General features: G+C 38.0%; 2 protein-coding genes across 6 annotated transcripts in view; one reads left to right on the top strand and one right to left on the bottom strand.

The window, feature by feature from the left end:
- The first annotated feature begins 28 nt into the window (after nt 1-28).
- Nucleotides 29-5,615, top strand: b3gnt7l (UDP-GlcNAc:betaGal beta-1,3-N-acetylglucosaminyltransferase 7, like). Of its 2 annotated transcripts, none has more exons than XM_026928515.3 (2): nt 29-119; nt 2,053-5,615. In XM_026928515.3, the coding sequence occupies exon 2, from the start codon at nt 2,232-2,234 to the stop codon at nt 3,492-3,494; it is 1,263 nt and encodes a 420-aa protein (XP_026784316.1). In that variant the 5' UTR covers nt 29-119; nt 2,053-2,231; the 3' UTR covers nt 3,495-5,615. The 2 variants fall into 2 exon arrangements, with proteins under 2 accessions (XP_026784316.1, XP_026784308.1); XM_026928507.3 differs by lacking the exon at nt 29-119 and adding an exon at nt 1,724-1,917.
- cep104 (centrosomal protein 104) overlaps nt 4,547-27,570 on the bottom strand; it is a 36,370-nt gene continuing 13,346 nt past the window's right edge. For 2 of the 4 annotated variants that reach the window (XM_034306638.2, XM_026928478.3), the window contains 11 exons: nt 23,165-23,338; nt 21,782-21,958; nt 17,184-17,384; nt 16,791-16,883; nt 15,513-15,573; nt 15,347-15,419; nt 14,925-15,033; nt 13,017-13,155; nt 12,330-12,406; nt 7,225-7,318; nt 4,547-6,219 (listed from right to left, as the gene is read on the bottom strand). In XM_034306638.2, the coding sequence (XP_034162529.1) occupies nt 6,083-6,219; nt 7,225-7,318; nt 12,330-12,406; nt 13,017-13,155; nt 14,925-15,033; nt 15,347-15,419; nt 15,513-15,573; nt 16,791-16,883; nt 17,184-17,384; nt 21,782-21,958; nt 23,165-23,338 (1,335 nt within the window). In that variant the 3' untranslated portion in view covers nt 4,547-6,082. Of the gene's footprint in view, nt 6,220-7,224; nt 8,786-12,329; nt 12,407-13,016; nt 13,156-14,924; nt 15,034-15,346; nt 15,420-15,512; nt 15,574-16,790; nt 16,884-17,183; nt 17,385-21,781; nt 21,959-23,164; nt 23,339-27,570 lie in introns of those variants that run through there. The other 2 variants (XR_008302135.1, XR_008302136.1) reach the window with 2 other exon arrangements.

Below are 27,570 nucleotides of genomic sequence, written 5' to 3'. Positions count from 1 at the left end.
TTTTAACATGTCCTTGTCAAATTCCTCTAACCACTTTTATCTCCTATGGTACACAAGTGGCCACTTGCAGCACAGGAGAGGAGACAAGGACGCCAGCTCACAGAGGACTTTATCAGAAGGTTTGTCAGTGTATTTGAATAGATTCGGTTAGACTGTAATGTCACAAAGTTAATGTTTCTGCAATGTTCTAAACTGTGATTAGTCATTTTTTTTTAAATAAAACCTCAGATCAGTTAAAGACCCCAGTGGAACATCAGCGTTATCAGGTGCAAGACAGACTTCAGAGTAGGCAAAGTTTATTTTAGACATTGCAGATATTTCCCCATATTTCCCCATGATCATTAATTATCTCAAGAAGCAAGCTGAGAACAAAACATGATGGGGCATACTCTTGTAGAAAAATAATCAATGCCAAGGTGGTGTGATGCATTATCACCCCAACATTGATTGTTTTTGACTAACAGCACATCTTGTTTTTTTATTCCTCTTATACAAAAGCCATTTGCCAGAGATTACAGTTTTTGAAATAAATTAAAGGATGATGGGTCATACTTTTTCCATTTATAGTTATGTTTAATGTTACGGACTATCTGTGACACAAATTAGTTCCTGTTAACACTAACCAGTCTTTCTATCTCATTAAGTTTAAGACAAACAAAAGTAGCTTGTCATGCTACCTGAAGACTATCCTGTGTCAGAAATCTTGTTACAAAGCACCGACACTGGAGACTCCTTTAAAAATGCTAAATAGCAGTCTTCTTGCAGAAAACTTCACCATATCAACAATTACACACATTTTTGTTTATGTGGAGCATCTGCCGTACAAACGCCTGCATATGTTGTTACTATAGAAACAATAACGTATTAAAAGGAGCGCATTAATATGAACCTGTGGAACTACTGTCAGAGCTACTGTTATGGAAAATGAATGGAAAACACCTTCTGGCCAATAAGGTTCTGTCCTGATTCTGTCCACTGGACAACCTTTGTGTTATGTATACAACAGAACTGTTTTATTCATTAAAGTTATCTAAAACCACTCTCAAAACATCCAGGAAACCTGACAGATTTAAAGTTTTAAGAACCAGAGGTCTGGGAGAGGGGTGTTATCTGTGAGGCAGTGTATTTTCCTGGCAGAACTCACATGTCTAGCATTTACAAACCCCATGTAGTTGGAATAGATTTCTTACTGTTTTGCACAATTTCCTGCACAAACAGTTACATAGATAACTAAATAACAGGTCAGCAGTAAATTTAATTTAAATGAAGTCAATAGTCTGCTATTGGTTTGTCTACATTTGACTATTTTATTTCCCAGAACAAGCCCAAATGCACATAACAAATATGACATCTTAAGTGATGAAAAGGACCTCAAAATGAGGGAGATTCTCCCAAGAGGGATGGAGACAGCAGGTGGAAAATGGCATGTTAAAAAAGCACTACTGGAATGCAGGTGGTCTTTGTTGGCCTGCTAGTCTTGACGCGTTCAGTCCTTAGGAGCAATGAAGTGCAGATCTGCTACAATTCCTCAGTGTCACTGATTGAAGCGATCTGAGTCCTAATACCACGTTCCAACAAAGCAATAAATCCTGCCTTGCCATGCTTAGAAGGTAAAGTTTAACATAGCAGTTTCACAGAACAGTTTAAATGGACCAATCCTCTCTTTCTGACAACGCAAATTGTGCCCAAACGCGCATGTGCCAGTGTGTGGCAGGAGCTGCCTGATGAAACAGCGCCCTTGTGCTTCATCCAAAAAATGCAGTCGATTTAAAAGTGAATATATTTTTTTTTATCCGCTTGGAAATCAATTCTTATTCAGTTAAATAGTTAATTGTATATTTTCCGTTTGAAGTCTCTAAAATATGCAGGCTTTAGACACTACACAGTTGTGTGTGACCTCAGGAAAGGTTGTCACAGGTAGGTGTTTGGTGTTGGGATAGTTTGTGTGCGCGCGCGTGTGTGTGTGTGTGTGTGTGTGTGTGTGTGGGTGGGTGGATGGGGGTGGGGATGAAGGGACGAGTGACTGTACAAGACACCCCTTATGTGTTACAGGATTAGCAGGACACATCGTGGAGCTGAGGCAGGAAAAATCAGAAGAGAGAAAAAGCGAAACGCAAATGGATAAGCCTTCTATCCCGTGGCTAAACTAACCATCTTCACCACCATGCCACCTCACAGGACACCGGTTTGTTTCTACCAGGACAGCAACCCAAAAGTTCATTATCGATGGTATGCTTTCAGAAATTCTTCTCGAGGATTTTTTTAGCTTTGATCTGAGCGAGTGTCTCGACAAAGTGCGTCTGAAGCGCATCTCCGACATGGAGCACTTCTTCCGGCGCAGCAGAATCTTAAAGACCTTGCTGAGTTTGACTTTAGTGTTTGCCACTTTGTTGATGATCCAAAAGTTCAAAGTGTTGGACATCCGAATGAAGGAGGTACGTTTGGATCTAAAAAGCAGCTGGTGCGCTTCTCTGCAGTGCAAGACTAAAGCTGGGAACGCCTCGGCTCCGGTCAGTCAGAGCGCCCCGGCTGCCTGGAACATCACCTCGATTGACTGCGCTGCAGACTCCGGCCTGCGCGCTCACAGCTGGTTTCAGACTCTGGACTCCAGGTTCCAACAGTTTGTCCTGCACAGACACTGTAGGTATTTCCCCATGCTCATTAATCACCCTGAGAAGTGCGCTGGGGATGTGGATCTGCTGATCGTGGTGAAGTCGGTTATAGAGCAGCACGACCGCCGCGAGGCTGTGCGCCTCACCTGGGGCAAGGAGCACACCATCAGCGGGAAAAGAGTCAAAACCCTGTTCCTGCTGGGCACCCCTGCGCCTGGAAAGGACTCCAAAAACCTACAGAAACTCCTAGAGTACGAGGATAGACTCTATGGAGATATACTGCAATGGAATTTCATGGATACCTTTTTTAACCTCACATTAAAGGAGGTCAATTTTCTGAGATGGTTCAACATCTACTGCACAAACGTGGCCTTCATTTTCAAAGGGGACGATGATGTCTTTGTCAACCCAACTAACCTGGTGGACCTAATAGACTTCCGAACACAGGAGGGCAAAGTGCGAGACCTGTTTGTTGGGGACACCATTTCAAAAGCAGTGCCTATTAGGAATCGCCAAAGTAAGTACTATATACCCAAAGAGCTATTTGATGAGCCATATCCACCCTATGTAGGTGGTGGAGGGTTTCTCATGTCCTCTCAGCTGGCACGTAGATTTTTGGCTGTGTCTGAGAGTGTGACACTTTTCCCCATCGATGATGTCTTCTTGGGCATGTGCCTTCAGAAGTTAGGGCTGGTACCAGAAATGCACCCAGGCTTTAAAACATTTGGGATCATGAAGCGCAAGGTAAGCCCGATGAACAGCGAGCCATGTTTCTACCGCCACCTCATTGTGGTGCACAAACTGAGCCCAGAGGAACTGCTGAAGATGTGGGACACGGTGCACAACAAGAAGCTCACCTGTGCCAGAAAGAGTGTGGACTGACTCCAGAGGTTGCATGGTCTGTGAAAACCTTGAACACTAGTCAACAGCTTTGTATTCATCATGATTCATGATTTCATTTGGATCAAAAGGGTAATTGCTGGGAACTAGGTGAAAGCATGCTTCAATAATAATAATAATAATAATAATAATAATGATAATAATAATAATAATAATAATAATAATAATAATAATAATAATAATAATAATTTCAGTGAAATTTACCTAAACATACAATATCCTCTGAGGTTATTTATATTAATATAAAACTGAGGTTTCTTTTCAGCAACTGAGACACGTTACAGACACACACCCAAACATGCACATGTATTCTATATAAAGAACATCTAACTAGACTGTATCTTATCAATTGCAAACAGTTGCACATGCGTAAGTTAAACTGCCAATTAATATAATTCCTGTCATGTAGTGCGTGAAGTTTATTTACATCAGAAAACCAAAGAAAAGCCCTAAAACTTCCCGCTGGAGGTATTGTATGGATGTCAAACATTAATTATGCTTTGTTGCATAAAAAGCAAGCTAGCTACTTTTCCAGAAAAAAAAAAAACTTAAAAGCCACTTTGTTTTTCTGTGCTGAGCCATTTTTTTAATAATGTTTAAAGATAAATAAAGACGAGAAGAATATACCATTCTTTGAATAATTACACGGATGTATTTATGTATTTTATTTTCAGGTGGTGTTGTTTCAGTTATAAGGACAAATGCTCAGAAAATAGAGATTGAATAGCACGCACTAAAAACAAAGCTTTGCATCTAACATGCAGCCAGTAAAATAGCAAATGAAATGTATGGCATATTTCTTGCAAAGCAAATGTAGATATATATTTGTTATGCATTGATAAATTGCATAAAAAATTGTAATTGTACTTTTTCACCAGCCTCATGACAGGACATCCTGCAATAACAAGGGTTAATCCATTTTCATCTGAATGGTCCTTATTTAACTATCCCACATGTAAACTTTGTGGTTGTAAGTTGGGTGTAAAAAGGACGACATGCTTTCATTGTGTATGAAGACAATGACTTCATTGGAATAATGTGCTTTAGTCATTTTATTTATCAAAACATAGCTTTTTAGACACAAAACAGGAAAGATTTTCCACCGGCATTCGTATATTCACAGTCACCAACAGGCTAACATAACATTTATTGGGACCAATTTATTATTTATACTCTCAATCAAATTAAGAAAATCATTACAGCATGTGAAGGCTGTTTCACACAGGAAAAAGATCATTATAAATGGTCTGTCATGGTGCATTTATGGAAAGATGTGTTATGTGTTTACAATGTATTCTACTGTACTACTATATTTTTCCTGTTACTTGCTCAGTTCTAATTAGGCAAAATTATTGCCTTGATTACAAAATATCAACACAAAGTTTATTTAAAAGTATTTTTTATTCCATCAATGACACTTCAACCCAGCAAAATGATTCATATGTACATTTTTACTGAAAGACTTTAAGTATTGAACACTGAAAGACTGTTTTCATGTTGATATTATAATATTCATGAGCGTTTCACCATCACTGCAGGCTCCTGTGTGACTCTCATTTCAGAATAACAGCATTGAAAACTCCAGTCATATATATTTATATATATGGCATATTTTTCAATATGAAAAAGGTCTGGTTTTTGCTGACACTGCTTTGGTTAATATCTGTTCATGTGGGGGTTCTATTACATTTTATATATTTGGGAAAAAATCTATCAGTACTGTCATTTTCAACTTGATTGCAGAGATGGGATTGAATCCTTCACCTTTAACTCTCAACTCAAGTCCTAAGGAATGATAGCCATATGCCGAGTGCTCCTCACTGTAATACAGCTCAAATCTGATATAAAGAAATCTAATATTTCAGAAAATCATTCTATATTTTCACATCCTGTGCACTACATGTTTGGTTTAGTTAGTAAAACTATAATCTGTAGTATACATGATGTGAAATGTCTTAAATCTGTAGTTATTATTTTTTAGTCCTGGAAGAATTAAAACTTTAAAAAAAAAAAATTTAACAAAGTCTCAGGATTTAAATGTTCTAATTCAACATTAAGTCCCAAGTAACTGATTATTTTTCTATTAAAAAGTCAAGTTTCAAAGGTGTATGACTCAAATTATTATTGTTTTCACACTCTATTGTTTTCACACTCTACTTTTGCAAACACTGAGACTGTTATGACATGGCCAAATGACGTGACATTAGAGCACAGTTTCGTCAACAGCAGGGTGCTTTCATCAAGACTACTTGTTTTTTTTTAACTTTCAACTAGCTACAGTGTCAAAACCACTCAAAAATATAAAAGTGCTTAATTTAAACATCATCATTTATACATCTTCACACATGTGCACACACAATTGCACTAAAATTGAAAAAACAAATACAACATTAGATAACAAAATATAGCTGACTAAAAACCCACTTTATCTCATTTAGGATAAATCTCTTCCTATGTTGCATGTCACTGCATTGCTTATGGATATGATTAGGAGAAAAATGTGCTGTACTCCTATAACCATGTCTGACCCCGCTGAGTGAGGATTTAAGTTCATTGGATGGTACTCTGGTTTAGGGCTTTACTTTACTGGTCCTACTGGGTCGTGGTGCTGGTGCAGGGATGCGACTGCTGCTCCTGCCACCACTTCTGCCTTTCCCAACAGACTCTACTGCTGCTGGCTTCATTGCTGCTCCGCCGATTGTCTTCCCTGATCGAGGCAAAATTAGAGAAATAAGAATAAAATAAACAAAAACGCAACTTGGACTTAAAAGTTATAGTGATTGATGATTTGGTGCTGATGACACAGACCTTGAAGAAATGAGGTTCTGTGATTTTAAGATATACAGTTTTTACTTTATTAACTTTAATTTTTAACTTTATACTTTTAAGCAATTTTGCCAACAAAATTGACTGCCCAAAGACCTTGTGTGTATGGGGGCGGTATTTGTGGGTGTGGGCACAATTGGTTGTCGGGTGTATTTGAGTATGTGGAGGTTTACCTGTGAGGGGTATTTTAGGTGTGGGGGCAATCAGCTGTAGGGGTCTATTTGTTGGTGTGGGGGCAATTAGCTATGTGGGGGCATTTGTGAGAGTGAATTTCTGTTCAAATTTGCTGAATATTAAAAAACAGTGCCAGTTCACACAAAAAATCAGGGTGCTACTTCCTTTAGTATCTCAAATATCAAAATCTTTACAATAATATTTTTCAAGAAAGACACACATTTATAGCATTATGTGTAAAAACATGTTTTTGGTTCTCTTTAAAATAAATACAAACATGGATCAGACACAGCTACACTGTTACTGTGTCTATGACTCTATGGTTATGATGTGTACAACCATTCCTCAGTGCCATCTAGATGTACCTCCTGTTAAGTTACTACCCTGTATATAATTTAAATCCACAATTCCTGCCTTTCATAACCTTATAACTACACCTTATTCAGTCAGGACTCTGGAGTGGGTGGAGGAGGTTGGGGGAGGAGGATTCGTATCTCAGCTCATTTCTGACCCTTCAGTTTGCTTAATATTACCCAGAGCCATATTGCTTTGTAGATATTACTATGAATTTGGTATACAAATGAAATTAAAAGTTGTTTTGCAGAGTTAAAGTAGAGTTCTTTTCAGGCAGGTCTATTTGAGGGTATGTGGCGGGATAGTGTCGGGAAGTTGGAAGGCTCACTGCAGGCCAGGAGTGGGATGAATGGCTCACCTTGTGTGTGTGTCTTAGCTCGCTGTAGTGCCACTATCCTCCGCGTGTTCTGCTTACAGCCAGCACTGCTGTCCATGAGGTGAAACTTCCAGCCCTAAACACACAGCTCAATGTTACCCTGCTGCCTGAAAAATTTGTGAGACTGAGGGTTCAAGTCACAAATGCATACAGAAGACTTACTTACGCAAACTAATATTTATCATCATCAGCATTTTGGCCATATACTCACCATCCACTTTAATACAAACACTTGTACACCTTCTCATCAGCAGCACAATGCATAAAATCATGCAGATACAGGTCAAGAGCTTCAGTTAATGTTCACGTCAAACATCAGAATGAGGAAAAAGTGTGAATCTCTGTGACTTTAACCGTGGCATGGTTGTTGATGGGCTGGTTTGAATATTTCAGAAACTGCTGATCTCCTGGTATTTTCACACACAACAGTGTCTAGAGTTTACACAGTATGGTGCAAAAAACAAAAACATTGAGTGAGAGACAGTTCGGTGGGTGGAAACGCCTTGTTGATAAGAGAGGTCAGAGGAAAATGGCCAGATTACCACATTGGGTTCCACTCCTATCAGCCAAGAACACGAATCTGAGGTTATCATGGGCACAGACTCACCCAAACTGGACAGCTGAAGACTGGAAAAAGACCAGGTGATTTTTTTTCTAATACCATTGCACACTGACTTTACAAAACTGCATCAGACACTTTATGGAATGCTAAATGTATCGCTGCTACCCTACCAATAGTTCACAGCCCATGTTTTGTGTATTTATTGTCCTGTGTATTTATTGTTCTGTTCTGTGTATTTACTGTCCTGCACTCGTCTCAGGCTGTTGTGTATTTGCACTTTATGTAGTCTTGCGTACTGTTATGTGTTGCACCTGGTCCTGAAGAAACGACATTTTCTTCCAATGTGTACAAACTATATAGAGGAATGACAATAAAATCTCACTTTTCAATTCAATTTTATTTGTATAGCTCTTTTAACAATGGACATCGTCACAAAGCAGCTTTACAGAAATAAATACATTCAGGATATAAATTGTAAATGTACAAATTTATCCCTAATGAGCAAGCCAGTGGCAATGGTGGCAAGGAAAAACTCCCTGAGGTGATATGAGGAAGAAACCTTGAGAGGAACCAGACTCAAAAGGGAACCCATCTTCATTTGGGTGATAACGGATAGCGCAATTCTAAATAAATCCCTTCTATAACTGTGTACTACAAGGACAAATAGTGCAATTGTGTAACCAGGAAATTCATTACAGTTTTCACATGAAGTCTGTTTTGCTGAACCTATCCCAACTGCAGTCCCAAAGCCACCACAGCAATCGCAGTCCCAAGCCATCACAGTACAACTGCCCAACTACGCAGTCCAAAGCCATCTCCATGGTCCCCAAGCAGCACCATCCTGATCTTCAGGCCATCCATATGGGGCCACCCCCTAGCAGCAGCGAGTGATCTCCAACCGAAGAGAACTCCAACCAGAAGGAAGGATCAGGCAGGTCCAGAGAGCAGAAGGGGTCAGGATCACTGGTCAGGATCACTTGACTTGATTTGATAAAAAGCATCCCAAACACAGAGCAGCATTAAATTCATTATTCATTAAAAAATGGAAAAAAGTCAGCAAAGCAACCAAGAGGTAACTCTGAAGGAGCTGGATGGGAGAAATTGTAGAGAAGTTGGCAAGCCATATGAAGTCCCATTTGGAGTTTACCAAAAGGCATTTTGGAGACTTGGAAAACATATGGAAAAAGGTTCTCTAATCTGACGAGACCAAAATGGAACTTTGAGGTCTTAGTACAAAACTCTATGTTTGGTGAAAACTGAACATTGCTCATCACACTGAGAACACCATTCCCACAGTAAAGCATGGTGGTAGCATGTTGAGAGTTAAAACAACTTTTCCAGAACTTTGTCCCAGACTTCTTTTATAACCTTTCAGTTCACTTTATCTCTAAAACACAGGAACAGGTGTATTTATTCTGTATCTATTCCATGAATAGGTGTATTTATACTGAGATCATGCAACTCTTTAATTGCACACAGATGAATTAATTATGTATTATTAAATATAATTATGAACCAATTATGTGACTCCTTATGGCAAATGGTTGCACTAGAACTAATTAGAGGTTTCACTGCAACATGGTGATGCAATGAACTGTTATATTTTTTTATTTGTAAGTAATTTGCAATATATATTGATTTCTCCCCCACCATTAAATCAACACTGTGGGCTATTTTCTCTAATTCATTAAATTATAATGCAAATTTAGACCCAGGCTGTAATGACTTTTCTACAGAAATGTTGGGGCTGAATACTTATGTGAGACACTGTGTGTTGTGTGTGTGTGTGTGTGTGTATGTGTGTGTGTGTATATATATATATATATATATATATATACACACACACACACACACACACACACACACGCACACACACGCACACACCCATCAGCCGTAACATTAAAACCACTGACGGGTTGGGTGAATGAATTTTTGTATAGTTGCAGTGTAGTATACTAAGTTGTAGTATACTATGCTTTAGATCTTTGCTCGAAAGAGTAAGGATTTTGGGTCTCACAGCTTCCCATGTACCCAGTTTTCCTGGACGAATTCTACTCTAGTCAGGACCCTTGGAATCATCAACCCCTTTCCCCAACCCCCTGACCGACTGTAACGTCAGCACACTTCTATCCCACAGTAAATAGTGCATGCACAGCATTGCCTATATATATAGGTTGTTGTACTGAGCATGTCTGCCAGTGTTAAAATTTAATGGTGTAGTAAAACTGGCTTGAGTCTGAAAAGTGAGCCTAAGTTATATGCAGTAAACACACCCCAATAAAAATAAACTCAGCAACATGTGCTGGGTATCTCAGGGTAACCCCATATATTAAAATCCTTCCTATGTGGTATTTTGTCCCACTCTCCATGTGACTTGCATTCCCAATAATGAGATCTCCTACTCAATTTTTTTTTTTCAAAATTTCAGCATAATTCACTCATTGAGAAATAAAGTCATGCAGACCATTTAGAATATTTTTTTTCCAGATGCAGGTTTCTTTGCAGTGTTTGTGACAGGAACCATGGATATTTCAAAATGGATGTAAATTTCAGGCTAGTAGTGATTTTGAAAATAGATGAGAAGAATCAAATTAGCTGAAAATAGTGGTGAGTTGAGTGTTATTGCTAATATAAAGGAAGGAATTGGGGTGCGGTACCTTTTTGCTATTATTACACATATCTATGATGCATGAGGCAAGGGCAGGCAGAATGACCATTATTTATAACTGTTGTGCATGCCCGTATGAAAATGAGCATATGTAAACTCAACCAGCAGTTTCCTTGTTCATGAATTATTAACATATCTGAATGATCAAACTTGTGTCTGGTTCAGAGTGGGTATAAACTTGAGCATTACATTTTAACAACCTGAAAAATGTTCGATTTGCAGTTAAATAATCAAAATCAAGGTGTTTAGTGTCAACATGTAATTTGTAAATGTGAATCAGAGGCACAGAGGTGGTTCTTCGTCAGCCCATTATCCCTTCTCTATGAAGCAAGTATCACGTAAACACTAATCTTCACTTTTAACCAGTGTTTAATGACTGATGAAAATTAAGCCTAACATTTGATCCTGCAGACTATTTAACTTGCAAAAATACTGTCACAGTGTCAGGAAACTTCCGTGTTCGCAGGAAAAGAAACATGATAGAAAGTCACTTGTCATTAATTTCCATCCATGATCTGTTTCTGTATCAACCAATCAGAAAGCTGACTGACTCCTGCTTAGATCTTACAGTAACAAGCCAAAAGCCTGTCAAAGTTTGGGCTAATTTATACTAAAAAATACACCACTGCAAAAAATATTGTTAAGGAGACTCTTAAAGGCATTAAGCAATGTATTTGAACAATTTGGTGTGATACCTTTGTGTGTGGTAGTTTTTACACATCCATTGTGAACAATTCTTTCAGTTCTTTTTTTTTTTAACTTATGGTGCATTTTAATCAAAACAATTATTTTGTTTCCAATTCATGATATTATGTTAGAGCAGTGATATTCGTGATATGAGTGGTGATAGTCGTGATATTATGTTATTATGTGTATTATGCAGAGATTCTTATAAAAATATGTGGAATATCACTTTGATAAACAAGTTAACCCGATTAATGAAATCAGATGGTGTGTGGAGAATTGGAGCTTCTGTGGTCCTCAGTTGACTGAACTGGGAACAGATGATGTATGACCAGCTTCATCTCATTAAAATGCTGACCCGAACCCTTAGAACATTAGACCCAGGCATTCAATATTATTAGGTTATACATAAAGTCTGGAGAAGTCTACACGCCACTGTTTCAAGTTTTAGCATATAAAATATTTATGAGCTTTTATGGGAAGGGAACTGCAAGAAAAGAAACAAGTGGATGGATATTATATGCAAAGCAATTTAAGGATTTTTAAAAATGGAAGTTCAGGCTATCGATATCTGTATCTCAGCTGAATAGGACTCGGACAGGTTAAGATGTTAAAATGTCATCAGACCTTCACATTCAGGCTTTTGTACAGCAGAATTTTGAGCGCATATGATGTTACACTTTATTTTAGCTTCTGTGTTTAACCCATGCACACCTGTTTAGTGCCTGACAGAGACACTGTCTCTGTTAACCAAAGCCTTCAAGGCTTGTAATTAGAGACATCAGATACAATGAGACAGAGAAAACGGAACAGATGGTAAACGCCCATTTACCCAAAATGTTTGCATTTTAAGACATGCAAATATTAATCGAGTGACTCCTTGATTATTCCTGATTGTGTAATATTCCTGGTGTAAACGTTTGTCTTTTTTAATAGACCTTCATGGATTGTATTCCATATAATTTGTGAGTAATTTTGGATAAAAGCATGTGCCAAATGAATAAATGCAAATGTAGAATGTTCAAGTAGAATGGAAAGGTGATGTGACTTCCGTCATCATCTGTGAAAAGCTTTCATGCTACAAAGGATAGGAGTTACAATTGAAACTGACCACAGAGGTATGTGTGAATGTGTTTGGCTAAATGAGCAGCATTAATCTTGCATGTGTCTCACCTCCTCTCCTGGAGGGAAGTTCTCATGGCACAAAGGACAGTGGTTACAGTTTCCATTGGCCAGAATATCTGGAAGAGCTGATCAGAAAAAAAAAAACAAAAAACAACACACACAAACACACACACAAGGAGGTTATTCTCAGTCTTAACAAAATCACACAGCATTAAATTTTAAACGTAACAGAAAAAATACTTTCTACTCCACAAATGTACATTGATACATCAGCTGTTGTGCTACAAAAATGGATTTATTCAATGATTTCTCTAATATCATTCAGAGAAAACCTATAGACCTGCTACAGTTTGCACATATCATTGTCAGTTGATGTGAAAATCAGCTGTGCTCATGTGGTTATGCTGTGAAAAACGCCCAAATGTGTTTGTGAGTGAATGTTAAACGTAACAGAAAAAATACTTTCTACTCCACAAATGTACATTGATACATCAGCTGTTGTGCTACAAAAATGGATTTATTCAATGATTTCTCTAATATCATTCAGAGAAAACCTATAGACCTGCTACAGTTTGCACATATCATTGTCAGTTGATGTGAAAACCAGCTGTGCTCATGTGGTTATGCTGTGAAAAACGCCCAAATGTGTGTGTGAGTGAATGTTTTTGAACTTCTTATAGATGCATCTGCTGTCAGCAGTGACATGTGAAGTGTGTTAACACGAGAAGTACTCACGATTGCAAGATGTGCTTTGAGCATGTTCAGTCAGCTTATTTCTGCTGATGGCCTCAGAGCAGTGAGGACACTGGGTAAAATCTGCTTTGTGTTCGCACTCTGAGAGCAGGTGCTCTGTTAGGCTTGCGATCTCTACTACCTAACACACACACACACACACACACACACACACACTTACCTTAGTGCTATTGCAAGTCTATCAAGCTATGTTCAGTACACTGCAGCTTGATAGGTGGCATTTCTGATGTTATTAAAGTCAAAATGGACACACACATTTCTGCATAAGAAATAAATGCAAATCATGCAAAACAAATTTTCAATTCTTCAAATTAGCAGGCAATTAAAGCAAAAAAATATCTAGTGATGTGAGAAAACAAAGCAGTGTACTGAGACAGAGAGAGAAGTATGTGAGATATCTGAGAAAGGTCAGTACAACAAGTTAACATTGGAATGCAGTTAAAGCAAACAAAGTGACAGTTGACCTCTCTAAAGTCAGCTGTCAAACTGAAAAACCACGGAAACGTGAGGGTGGGAAACAAAGAGGTATCTCCCCTGGTCTCTACAACCTCAACTGGAGGTCCATTATCGTCTACACTCCTCTAAAGGTTTGTGATGTTTAAGGGCTATGGGCTCATCATACTTCCAGTTTAACTCACTCAAGTTTGCTACACAGCATGAGCCCTGGAGGTAACGTTAAGTGTACTGACTCGCTTATCAAATTATTTTCATGATTAGCTTTTTAAGGCATATTTAGACAGGATTTGATTTACATAGTGCGATGTGGTGATGTAATTATAAATTAATTATTAACAACTTTTTGTAATTAGTCCTGTCTGAATCTGTCATGTCAGCAATTTCTTCATTTTTCCATATTTGGTCAGCTAGCAACCGGGCAGGGTGTGTGCTAACACATGTCTCAGCATTCGTCTCAGACATGTACAGCTCTTTGCAGATTGGCTAGTGTCACTCTAATTTACGGGGGAGAAAAAAATGCCTTTCTTTCCACCCAACAAACAGGGCCAATTATGATCTCTTGGACTCCAGGCTATGGATTGTTATGGCATCATCAGAAGAGTGTCTTTGGGAAGCCTCTCTGAGTGAAACTGTATATAACCAATTTTTGTCATTTTGTATGCACCATATTAGTTCATGTGTAGTTTATGTTTGGTCATGGTGAGTAATTCTACTGTGAGAAAGTCACAAAAATAATGGGAATTGGCAGTGACTGGACTACAAAGTGCTATCTACAATGTGTAGCAGTCACCTTAGAAAGCAATTCCTACAAAACCTTTGATTGTCTCATTGGAACCCTTAAAGGTTCTATAAAGAATCCTACAACAGAGTATTTCCTTATCAGAAAGAGTTCAAAATAATTATCCTAGGAACCCTTTTTCATACAGTCAGGTCTTCTCTTGCCTGTCTGCCTCCAAAGCCTCTAAAGGCAAACAATCTCCTCATCTCCAGAGTTAACCCAACCAAGCTAGGCTTGTTAGTTAGCCGATACTAAGACTGGTAAGAGCATTCTTACAGTTACAGTGTGCATGTTGCAGGAGCAGCTTTGTCATATGAGCTAGCTCTTTGTCGGTTTAAAAAAAAAAAACCACTACCTTTTTTTCACCGACTTGTTTAAGCTGACGGGAAGACACCATTGCCAATCATTATGTAAGCTAACGGCACCTGTTCTGCTATTTGAAATATCTGAAACAGCAGATATTTCGGCTACACAGAGCATTCCACCACACTGTTCTGCTCTACATTTCTTCACTACTCTAATTCAACAAATCAGAGCATAAAAATACAAAAACGTATAATAGACAAGACTCAATTATACCAAACCTTCAAATGAGCATGACAGCTCGAGTTATCCCATTGTGTGGATCTGAGGGTGTGTATCGCTCACTGATGTACCTGTCTGCACTGGAGGCATCGACACAGCATTGGACAGTGTTTCCAGTAGTGCAGGTCCAAACCGTCTTCGGTGAAAGACTTGTCTTTCTCTCCACAAAATATACAAAGACTGCAAAACAAACCACTGTTAGAAAACTATTTATAGAAGAAGCAAAATTCATAATTCACTATAAATATATCAGTGGGTAAATTGAACTCTATTTAAACTCTAATAGTCTATTTATACAGTAAATCACATTTTATTTCCATTAAAATGAAACATAACAATAGATTATGAAAAAAATATGCAAAAAATCATGTACAACTAGAACTGCAGAACATACAACTGATGCCTGCAGGGTGCAAACGAGTTGGTTTCAGCATGATTATAATCATATTGTTCACAGTAAACACTGGAAAAACACAGTCTAACAGGCGCATACTTGTCTAGGTAGTTTGGTATGGACTGGCCCCCTTTTCCATCAGTACAGATGGAATGTGTTCCCTTTTTAACACCTATACAGAAAGGTAGACATTAATACCTCTTTTAAATCTGTACACAAGGCCAAAAAGAGAAATGGCACACGAACTACAACACATAATACACACCTGGTTTAGGTGGCTTCTCAGTTTTTCTCTCTGGCGTTTTGTTCTTCTCCTTCCCCTTTTCCTTTATAAACCATAAGAGTTGGTTTCATTAAACAACTGATTGTCTTATGTAGAAATGTTTTAAAATACTCATACAGATTCATAATATGATAAGTTCCTTATTCCTTTATTATTATAATAAATTTACTTTGGAATTTATTAGTTTTTTTTTTATTTAGCTAGATTTCCATTTTTAGGCAACCTGGGATACTGGGATTCACATAAAAATCATCTTCACACAGTGAATACAACACATCAAGCCAAATCCCCCTCACTATTGATACTAAGTACATACAAAAGAGCAGGTAGTGTAGTACCTACTGTATGCAGTGCACTACGGGATTCAGACACAGAAATAGTGTGTCTACATGCAATATAACTTTTAGGACATTCCTGCTGGAAAATCCAGCTTGATCTAACCACCTACCAGCTGCCAAAGATAGGCTGAGTTGGTCAGAGCTTTAGATCTTCTTTGCCAGCTGTTTATTTTCCAGCTTTGTTATTACTTGACTAAATTGATCAACACATGATTGAAATTCTTCAGAAACTGATTCCTTTCTACCAGCACTTACCAGCTAGTAAAGATGGTCTAACAGCTCAGCCTGTCTTTTGGCAGCTGGTAGCTGGTCAGATTAAGCTACCCTGAATGGGATACCAGTTCAGCCCAGGGCACCATGCACACACATTCACACCTAGGGGACATTTAGAGTAACTAATGCACCTATCGACATGTTTTTAGGAGGCAGGACAAAACTGGAGAACCCAGAGGAAACTCTACAAAGACGGTAATCTGAGCTGGGGATCAAACTGGGGACTCTGGAGCTGTGAGTTGGCCACTGTTGTTATCCACTGCACCACTGAGCTACTCCAGGGATATACTTTGTTTTTTTTAAATAGAATTAATACAAATATATTTATGTGAAAATATGTGAAATCAAAGCATAAATAACATGCATGATGTAGAAAAATGGCTTTAAATAAATGCAATAAATGTTTAGGAAATGGATTTCTACAGACCTAGGTAAAAGTGGTACAAGGGATCAAAAACATTCATTTTTTTTTTTGCCTTGGAATACATAAATACTGAGACTTAGAATAGTACTCAAACAGTAAAACATGTAGAGAGTCCCAAAACACAGTAAGCAACAATGCTGTCATCATCATATCCTTGTTTCTGAGAGGCAATATGATGCACTAATCTCCACGGACAATGACTTCATGCATGGCTAATGAACCTACACTGATCTCCTTCAGAACAGCCAGTTGTTCCTGCAGGCTCTTGATTTCCTGCTCCTCCTTCTCTCCCTCTTTCTGTACTCTTCCTTTCTTCACCTTAAGAGAGAGAGGAAAAGAGAAAGAGACAGAGACAGTACAATCATGTCTGGACCAGGTATATTGCATTAACTTGATGCAAACCCTCCAGTCTGGCATGGACACCATCACACCCAATAAAGCATTCTAGACAAAGAGTGTGACTTGGTGTCCATTACAAGTCTCTTTGGAATCCTTACACACTGATTTACACCTGAGAAGCAAAACTAACAACTTTTCCATTACTAAACATGCTCCATTTGTTTTTGTAAGAGTGGCGTTGGCAGTGAATGACAGCAGTCACGGCTGACTGACTGTTACCTGTGATTGTGGAAGTCTTCCGTCTGTCTTGGCAAAAGAGTCGAAGAGATGTTTGTAGAGGATGTTTTTGCGAGTGCTGGGATCATCCGGTGGCAGGTAGCTCAGTATGGAACGGCCGTGGAGGTGGTACATCGTCTGCACGATACGTACAGCCAGCTCACGCACGGACGCTGCACAATGTTCCAGTGCTCCTGCTAGAAACTAAACCCACACAAACATATTTGTTTCATAATCATTTTACACATCTGAAGTATGGTGCAAAAGTCTTCCCTACTCTATTTTGTCTAGTAGTGGGTGTGTCAGTAGAAAAGAGCAAATTTTAGATTTCCAAATATTCATTTTCCAAATTTTTTAAATGCTACAGAGAAATCTTTCCGTGTCATTTGAAAATGCCCCACTTTTTAGATTAAAAAAAAAATGATTGCTGCTGGTACCTGTTTGAAGCAAAAGAGAGGCTGTAGAAGAATTGTTTTCCAAGATATCTGGAACAATCTAACAGCCAGTTTCCTTATAAAACATCAGTGTACTTGATTTCATTTTTACTGTTTACCTCTGTTTATATCACAGAGCTGTTAAATTCTTTGAATCTGACTGGTCAGAAGGTGGTGATTAATTTTCTACAACATCAACTCTGGCAATGGTTCCAGTCGTAATTCAAATCACAGGTTTATATTAATGCACTTTACTAACATATTATTGTTTCTATAGTAACAAATCTTTGTCTTATTAACTTGAAGAGAGAAAAAAAAGAGGCTGGTGAGGGAACAATGCTTTATATTGGCTATAATGTAAGTAAAAACAAGAAGTAACATTTAAGGAATTAACATTTTATGGATGTTTCATAACATTAAATGTAACTATAAATGGTTAAAACGTACAATGTGTCATTCTTTAATTAAAAAAAAATTGTATTCTTTGGCAGACTGCTGTGGCATAATGGGAATAAAATGCTCTGGGATGTGCTGTTATAGGAAAATAATCACTTTCCGCTTCACAAGGGACCACATCACATCTTCCCATTGTTGATTAGTTTCCTATGACAGCACACCCCATAGGATTATAGAGATTCGAGTACTTTTCTTTGATATTCAGAAACGTAATTATTTTGAAAACATCTTTTACACAATATTACCCATAATTTACAATTATCTAGAGGTGGATTCATTAAGACTTGCACTGTTGTGTGATTAATACAAGATATACAATAACTATACCTGATAAGACATGTAAACAATGCATTACTGAATAAATCACGCACATTTGAACTAATTTTGTTCAAAGTACCCGCTCAGTTCAGAATGTCCTATTCTTTCTCTTTCTGTCGCCTGTTCCCAGACTCAACTTTCTATTTCACCATACACTGATGCTATTCATGAGCACCGTATCTCTCTTCCCCTCATTTTAATTACAGGAAACCTAATCGCATCTCGGCGCAACGCAACAGCTCATCTCCCAGGAAACCAGTGGCAGGAGGGAGGTATTTATCAGCACTGACCCTTTTGGTAACCCAAAGCTACCCCTTTACCAACACTCTCTGTTTAGCAGGACCAGAGTAAATGAATCAATAAATAAATCAATAAATCTTGCCACTGCATGCCATTTCAAAACCACGTCACACAACACTTTCAGAACCCTTCATATTTTCAATATTTTTTTCACTAACACAGAGAATATGTTTGAGATACACTAATCATACCTCAAATAGTCACCATGGGAAACGTCTTTTATTATACACACTATGAAAGATATGATAACAGGTGGAATTAAACACAAATCCACAACACTGTTTTATAGAACAAAGCTAAACCTTACCCCACTCAAATATAATATACCCGTCTCTGCAGCACAGACCTCAGGCCCTGATTACAGTCAAGTGTGAAAATTCAACAGCTATTCTTTTAGCAGAACCTGAGGTCAAATAGAGGACAAGCATCAACTACTGTTAGAGCTGTGAAGGCAGAAAGAATTAAACGGAAGGAGGGAGAATTAAAAAGTGACCAAGAGAGACAGAAAGAGAAATATAGAAAACAGAAGGAGGGCTAGAGAGAGAGAATAGTACAGAAAAATATAGAAAGAAAAGAATTTCTGTCAATGCTCGCATGGTTTATACATAGATCCAAGCTGCTGAAGGATTGTGTCTTAATGTCTCAGAGGCCAGCAGTGACTGCCTTATCCTCGTAACTCAGGGCTACGAGCCTAACACGGGGACACCAGCACCACCCACTCAGTTATACAAAAGCTCTTCTGTTTCAAGCTCATTCCTTTGCAAAGAGTATTTCAGTGATTGATATCAAAGAGAGAATGCTGAAAACATAAGCACCTTCACTATCACCTTTCTTGCATGCTTTGGTCAATAATTTAGGAAATTATGCCGTATTTTAATGAAAGACCTACAAATACAGAAAAACGCCATACAAGACAAAACCCAGAATAGATGATATCTATCACAATTTTAATGTTAATGAATGATGCATCATACTTTGTAAGATTTACAGATAATTTACATTACAGCAACTCTAAATAGTCGTTCTCTCACCAGCCTCTCTGTTTCTCTCTACTGAAAAGAAACAGGAAAGTGCAAACTCCTCTGTTCTCAAGAGTCTGCTGTGGAGGAACACTTACTCATGTGGAGGAAAACTTACTCATTTTATTTGTCAGTTAACAACACATTTTTTATCTGTTTATTATTAGCCTTAGATTATGCAGATCATCTGCCATACAAGTCCTGGTGCATGAGTTGTTACTATAGAAATGATAAAGTATTAGAAAGAGAACATTAGTATAAACCATTCATTTGAATTACAGCTGGCACTACTGTCAGTATACAGCACTGCTGGTATAGAAAATGAATCAGGACCTACTGACCAATCAGAATCGAGAATTGAACAGCGCAATGGTATAACAAAATATACTGTGAGACATATACTTAAAGATGCTGAGGTTAGCAAAGTGATCCAGATGGCTTATTATTACCAACACAATCTGGCTGTTCATGTAAATCTTTACAAACATGATACAATGGAAAGTGATAGATAACTGGTTTCAAACCAACAAGCGGGAGTAATGATAAAACTCAACGCTTACATGTCTTATTTGTGTGCCCTGATTTATTCTGACTGTTCCCTTTTAATAAGATGGAACTGTTCCCTTTTAATGAGGTTTTATATACCAAAATTTAATATGAGCCCTTTGGAAACACTTAAACATACAGTTAACTACTAAGATGTAAGGGGGTTGGGAGTTGGTAGCCCGTAGAGTGAGATCATCGCTCCAGTCAAACAGTATGTACGTTTTGTACTCATTACATGGGTGTGACACAACTCCTCGTCCAAACTGGACTGAACTGTAATTCTCCTTGCATGGGCGACATCCAGCTGCAGCATCCTGGGCAAGGATTCAGTTTGGGCAAGAAGCCGCGGGTTGGGCAAAAGTGTGAGCAAATGCTGAAAGTTAAGTTAATAATCTTTCATAAAAGATCTGCTGTCAACTACACTAAATTCAGTTATAACACAGCACTGCTGAATTCTCGATTGTGACTAGTAAAAAGGTGTTGATTATTCTTCTATAACTGCAGCTCTGACTGTAGTTCCTGTTGCAAGACACAGGTTTATATTTATGCACTTGTTCTAATACATAATCAATTCAATAGTAACAACTTAAAAAGGGACTTGGATGATGGATGCTCCACAAAAATGTGTTATTGATATGGGAAAGTTTTCAGTGCAACTTTATTGTTATTTTGAAAGGAGTCTTTAGTGTCAGCTCTTTGTAACAGTAAGATGTAAAGCTGTTCTTTTATGGTTTCCTCCACAGGAAGTCTTCAAGATTGAGGAAACTGTGCTTTGCTGTTTCTTGATAAAATGACCGCAAGCTGTATTTTTTTTTTTTTTATTAACTTCTAAAGAGGCTGGTTTATAGCTGTTAGAACGTAAACGGCTGTTTATAGCTGTTAGACCGTAAGTGATAACAGGGACTAACTTTTCTCGTGGTCATTCCACAACATTAAATGTAACTATGAACAGATAAAAAGTATGAAGTTTCATTGTTTAATAAACAAAAACTTGTAATTTGTTGCCAAATTGCTATGGAATTAGATGAATAAAAAAACTTTGGGATGTGCTATTATAGGAATATAATCAACTTCAGGGTGGTAACAGCCCTACGCTTCATGTCACACCACACTTTCACTGATTATTTTCTTATAACAGCACACTACTTTGTGTGTTTTTCCTTATTGAGTGAAATGTTAACTACAGGTTTCAGTTAACGTTCGGACCAGTTTTGTTGAGGTAGCTAACAAAGTTAATGTTAGGTGGAAGTTTGTCAGTAAAATAATTTAAAAAAAGGTTAAATTACATAAAATTTGGCTAAATTAAAATCAGTCATTTCTAAAAAATGTGGTTTGAATGACGGCTTTTGGTGCTTAGGATATTAGGTAACATTTCAAAGTAGAATTTAAGGGCACAGTGGAGGAAGCGTGCTAAGAAATTTATGTGAGAATAAAGGACAGTGTTGGAGAGTGATTTACAACATGGCCTGGGTGAGGGTGAGATCACTTCTTTAATTGGTAAAAAAAAAAAAGTAAGTGAGGTCTTTACTCGCATGACGTTGTCAAGGGTGAAGCCAGAGTCATTGGTGCCAAGCTGTTCCAGAAGCTTTTCCAGCAGTTCGAGCCTGCTGAGAGCAAGACGTGCAGGTATGCTGCTCTTTATGGGCTTTACCAGCTCAATGGGGATGAGCTGCAGAGCATGAACCTCCTTATACACAGCCATCTCCTGCAGCCGGAAAGTGATACACACATAGACAGGTAGATTTTAAAATCCTCTTCTCAAACAGGCAGTTTATAAAACATGAGTATACCTTTAATACAGAAAATATGCTAAGTAGACATACAATGCATGTCACATGATTTTTTTTGAGGCAACTCAGTTACATAAACCATTCATTGCATGCTGTTTTATTCTCATTTATTAAACAGCTGTCTATGTAAATTGATGCAAAATTATAAATCTTTACAGGGGACAACGCCAGCACAAATCTGACAAAAGCTCCATTCATACACTGGATTTGCGTTGGCAGGTTTAATTAGTGAGTTTCTGTGGCAGCCCAGTGAGCAGTATGATCTAAGAGCTGCTCCTACACTGAGACAGGCTGTGAGTCAGTCTGGAGACTACTGCCCAACAGACTCTGACAGCCAAGATCGTTACGGCGAGAGAAAGAAAAGGGAGGGGGGAAACCTGAGAAAGAAGAAAATGGTCTAGCTGGAGTTCTATATATATGTATGTATGTACGTATGTGCCACTGACAGGTGAAGTGAATAACATTGATTATCTTGTTACAATGACATCTGTCAAAGGGTGGGATATATTAGGAAGTACAGTCAGTTCACGAAGTTGATCTTCAGTTCTTGTCAGTTCTTGTGCTGGAAGCAGGAAAAATGGGCAAGCGTAAGGATCTGAGCGACTTTGACAAGGGCCAAATTGCGATGGCTAGATGACCTGGTCAGAGCATCTTCAAAATGGCAGGTCTTGTGGGGTGTTTCCACTATGCAATAGTTAGTACCTCCCAAAAGTGATCCAAGGAAGGACAACTGGTGAATTGGCCACAGGGTCATGGGTACCCAAGGCTCACTGATGCGCGTGGGGAGCGAAGGCTAGCGCAAGTGTTCTGATGGGCTAAAAGGCCAAAATGGCCAAATTGTAAAACTTCACCTGCCAGTGAAACTTTAAATCATGGACCTAAACACTCAGCTGAACTTAAAAAACAAAAATAATCAAAAATAAACAGGAACATACAGTTACACATTGTTTATAAGAATTTCCTGTTTTTTTTTTTTTTTTTTTTACATTTTTGTTTAATCAAAGGTTTGCTATATCTCATTTTCAGTGTGGCATTAAGCTAATAAACCACAAAGGCATTTCCTTCATTTTTTCCCTATTTTTACTAAGGTTGGCCATTCTGGTTACCTGTATAAGGTTTACCTGAATAAAAGCAATGGCCAGTGTGCGGAGTCTCACTGTGGACTCGCCAGTCCGCGAGAGAAGACTTGGCCAGATGTGCTCTACACAGTAACTAATCTCAGATCTTCCCAGCTGGTGAGAGGACACAAACTCCTTCAGAATCATCCTTAGCAGCTTTAGTGATGCCTGGAATACCTACACAAGACAAGAACCAAATCTACTGCTACCACATATACTGTAAAAAAAACAACATGATGAAGTGTGAAAAAATGCATGCAGCATTTTCCTCCCCCTTTCTCACATGCATGTATAAAAAGCATATCTATAAAAAGAGCTGGTGATGGAGGATGGAACATTAACACTGCTGCACAGTGTCTACTACTATTATTACAAACCCATTACATGTCTATATATATATTTTTGTTTTTATAAATGAAGCTTAAATCAGAGAATGGAATTCAATATTCTGAATTTACATGAAATCCTGTAAGCTCAGAACAAGCTTCATGAACACTACAGTCATTCCAAATATTTATCAGTAAAGTACACAGATGTCACTGTTTGCCCATAAAAAATAAATAAAGTGTTAAATCACCTACTGTTAAATATTTCAAAATACTCACTATGGCTTTATAACCAGCATGCTCTAAAAAATAAGAGTTGGAGATCAATTTAATGATAAAGAGACCACAGATGTTTTTTTTCATAAGTACTACTGTATATCATGGAATATAAGAGGTGCTGTTTTTATTTTGTAATATTCCTGTTTGTTAGTGTACAAAAAAAGATAATTATAAAGTAAAGTACTAGTTGTTAGTTAGTAATTGGTCAAGTTAGTACTCAAAACTATATTCAAACATGTGAACAGTGTGAAAATCACAACAAATTAGTTAAGTTTAAATCAGAGAATTTCTCAGTACTTCCTAATTCAAAAAAAAAAAAAAAAAAAAAAAAAAAAAAAAAAAGCAGATCTAGCAAGTGATTCCGTTTTTGAGCTCCAAATAAGCTGAAATAAGTTCCACAGTTCTGGAGAAGTTCCATCAAATATGCAAATTATTAAAGAAGTTTTTAGTCACAGAACCTGCATGCTAAGCAAAATGACCTAATGCTTGTGATGAACAAAATCAAAGTTGTTTTGCTTTACTTTTAGATATGGTTCTGAGAATAAAACACTGCAAATCAAGACTCAGATACTGCAACCTCAATTGTGTCTGCCTGTGACAAATGCGAGCTAGTTTAACAACAGTCTACTAACAGTAACAGTAAACTACTGGGATGGCAGTTTGCATATTCATGCATATTCATGAACCTGCGAGGAAAAGCATGTCTCAAATCTGATTGGTCAGAATTAGCAGAATAGCTCAGACAGTAGTTCCAGCTGCCAGGCAAATCACAGGTTTCTATTAATGTGCTCTAACAAGTTCTAACACATTATTGATTCTATACTTGAACTTAAACAAGGACTTCTATGGTTCATGTTCTACATAAACAGATGTATAGAATTGTTGATATGGTGAAGATTCATGTAAGGAGATTTTTATTAATGTTTTTGGAAGGAGTCTCCAGTGTCAGCACTTTGTAACAGAGCTGTTAGTAAGTTTTTCAGGACTGAGGGTTTTGAAATTTCTCAGTATTTCAGCATTTCTTATTAACTGATTATAAACATGACGTGTTCTTCTTCAATAAATCCAAAAAAATGTAGTGCTGGAAAATTACTGGTATGGTATAAGTGGAATAAAATACTTCAGAATGTGCTGTTACATGAAAATAATTGACTTTGGGGTGGTAACAGTAACTATTGCTTTTAAAAACTGAGAGTTTTAATAGACACCATGGCACAGAGATGCCATTAACAGCAGCTACAGCGGCTGATTGTTAAAGTCTGTGCTGTTTGTTTTTTCAAAATGGCCTGAGGGAGAGGGCTTTTGGGAATGTCTCCAACACTGGGCCTGCATTGTTCAGCTGCTCAGAGCTGACATTTTTAAGAGTTCATGAATGAACCCCTGAAAAGAGCTGGAGCTGTAGGGATCACATACCGGAATACCACTATAGGAGATTAATCAGGCACGTGACAGTTGGATAAAGGCACCACAAACATGTAAAACTTGGCTGAAATCTGAGAGAAGGTCTGGGGGTAGGATTAGAGCCCCACATCAACGCTTGCTCACTGATAACCCTTTTTACACAAGTGGTATTGTCTTTTTGCTATATTTTTCCTTGTTGGGCAAATTAGTATATATGTACGTATTTCCAATTAAAAAACTACATTTTAATGTGACATACTGGTTACTTCTTAAGTAACAAACTTTTTTTAATCTATATTTAAAAATTGAGATGTATAGATGTAGAGGTTCCCACTTTATACAGAACTTTGAGTAACACTTTGAGCATGGTCACTACTCAGGAACTGTAAGATAGCACAAAGATATATAAATACCAATTTTAAGAGGAAAGAGGAAAAGAAAATACCAAATGCAGAAGTAAATCAGTCATAAAATAAAAACAAGAGACTGTATGAAATATAATGTTATAAAGCTATACCAAATGATACCCTGATGTTCTAGTATAAACATGAAAAATTAAAAGTTGCCTTAATGCAAATTGTACTCAGTAATTGTTCTGATAGATTGTTCTGTTCTCTAAGGGCGTTAGTCCCTTCAGGGTGAGTCAAAATCCCAGCCTGACTCAGAGGAGATCATTATATACATCTTCACATGCAACTGAGTGGATATGGCTGGTTTCACATATCACACAGGAATAAAGAGGCAAATCCAACCTCAGAACATGTCTGTGACTGATCGTCTATCTGAAAAGAAATGACTTGTATTTGCATTTGTCTTCCTGTGGTATCTGTGATATTACTGTCTTGGAGGTATACTGTAGCTGTCTGGAAATAGAGACAAACATGGTCTGTGCGAAGTAATAGATTAACAATGTATATTTTTTGTGGATACTGATTTTGCAAACTTCTATTTGGCAAATGTTACCTCAACCAGCAGAATATGTGACACTGGGGTGAGGTTTTTTTTCCATTTGGCACAACAATCCTGCTTTTTTCTACTGCACCTCTCAGAAATTACATGCTTTCACTAAATAAATATTTGCCATTAACAGAGGACAATTAACTATATGTAATGTAACTGAACCATTATGAATCTTTTTTTCCTGTAAAAATAAATCAACATCTGACTTCATTTGAATTCAGTTGATATTCTGAGTTCAATTGCTGTGTTCAAAACAGACAAAGGGTTTTTAACTAATCAGTGAAATAATTTGTTTTTTGGGCCATTAGGCCTCAACTGCTCAGGCAGCTGAATAGATCGTGTATTGACTCAAGTATAAACTAAATAAATGTAAATTTAAAAACATTTCACCACCAGGGGCTCACACAAAGTCACAAAGTGACCATTTGTCATACAGCCATCTTTCCCCTTTCTTCTTTTTGCCTCATACACATATCAGACATCATGTACACCTTATGAAGCTATCTGAGTAACAGCTTGTGAATACGGTTGGAGCCGCAGGTAAACAGCTGACAAACTATCATTTCCTATCATCTGTTCAGCTGGTGTGCATGTAATTTTCATATTTTCAGGGTCCACTCGGAACTCTGTGGCTGGTAACTTGAGCTGGGCCCCCTCGTTAGTGTGCTAGCCTTGTTAGCCATCACTCACCACACACATGTAAATCAACCCTGCAAAATCTACCCTTTGTATCTGGGTTGGTCTTTGGACCTGCTGCCAAAAAAGCCCTGGAGAGGAGATCTCATGCACTGACCGTTTCTTAGTACTAGCCTTCCTGCAGGGATTTGCTTGACAGCAGTAAATCCCTGCCTACGCTCAAAGTGCATGTCGCAGCCATTGCAGCGTGTCACGGCATCATGGACGGTGTCTCTCTGGGGGCTCATAAACTTATTACAACCTTTCAGACGTTAGCAGAAATTAGCTCTTGGTGAAGCACAATCGTCAATCATGCTTCCCCAAGAGCCATGGACAGGATCTCCCCCTTATGCAGGAGTCCCTTAAGATCTCTCCTAACGAGCCTATGTAGGAGGCCACTTTTGCTAGCAATCAGGTCAGCACAAAGAGTAGGAGAACTGCAGAACTCCACTGTGTAAACAGAGGGTGGCCCACTGGGTAACGGACATCATCTCCATGGCCTATAGGTGGACTGGAGACCAGTCCCCTACCATGCTGTCCTACAAGGAATGTCTCTTCTGCCTGGGCATTACTTAGCCATTAACAAAAGACAGTTAATTATATGCTTTTAGACTGAATCATTATGACTTGGTTACTTAGAGACATGCTGCTCCAGGAAGTTACCTGGTAACCTGGGCTGCTTCATGGGCATCACTGTGCACCTTCTACAGGTTCTTTAGGCTAACATAGCCCTTCCTACTGGTGTGAGATGGTTGTATAACAATGGTA

Source organism: Pangasianodon hypophthalmus, chromosome 8 (genome assembly GCF_027358585.1).
Source record: "Pangasianodon hypophthalmus isolate fPanHyp1 chromosome 8, fPanHyp1.pri, whole genome shotgun sequence".
In the NCBI taxonomy this organism is placed as follows: domain Eukaryota; kingdom Metazoa; phylum Chordata; class Actinopteri; order Siluriformes; family Pangasiidae; genus Pangasianodon; species Pangasianodon hypophthalmus.
Note: the sequence above shows the minus strand (reverse complement) of the source record. Positions and strands in the feature narration are given on the sequence as shown.

Excerpts from the sequence above, each read along its gene's own strand:
- b3gnt7l (XM_026928515.3), top strand. The coding sequence starts at position 2,232 with ATGCTTTCAGAAATTCTTCTCGAGGATTTTTTTAGCTTTGATCTGAGC.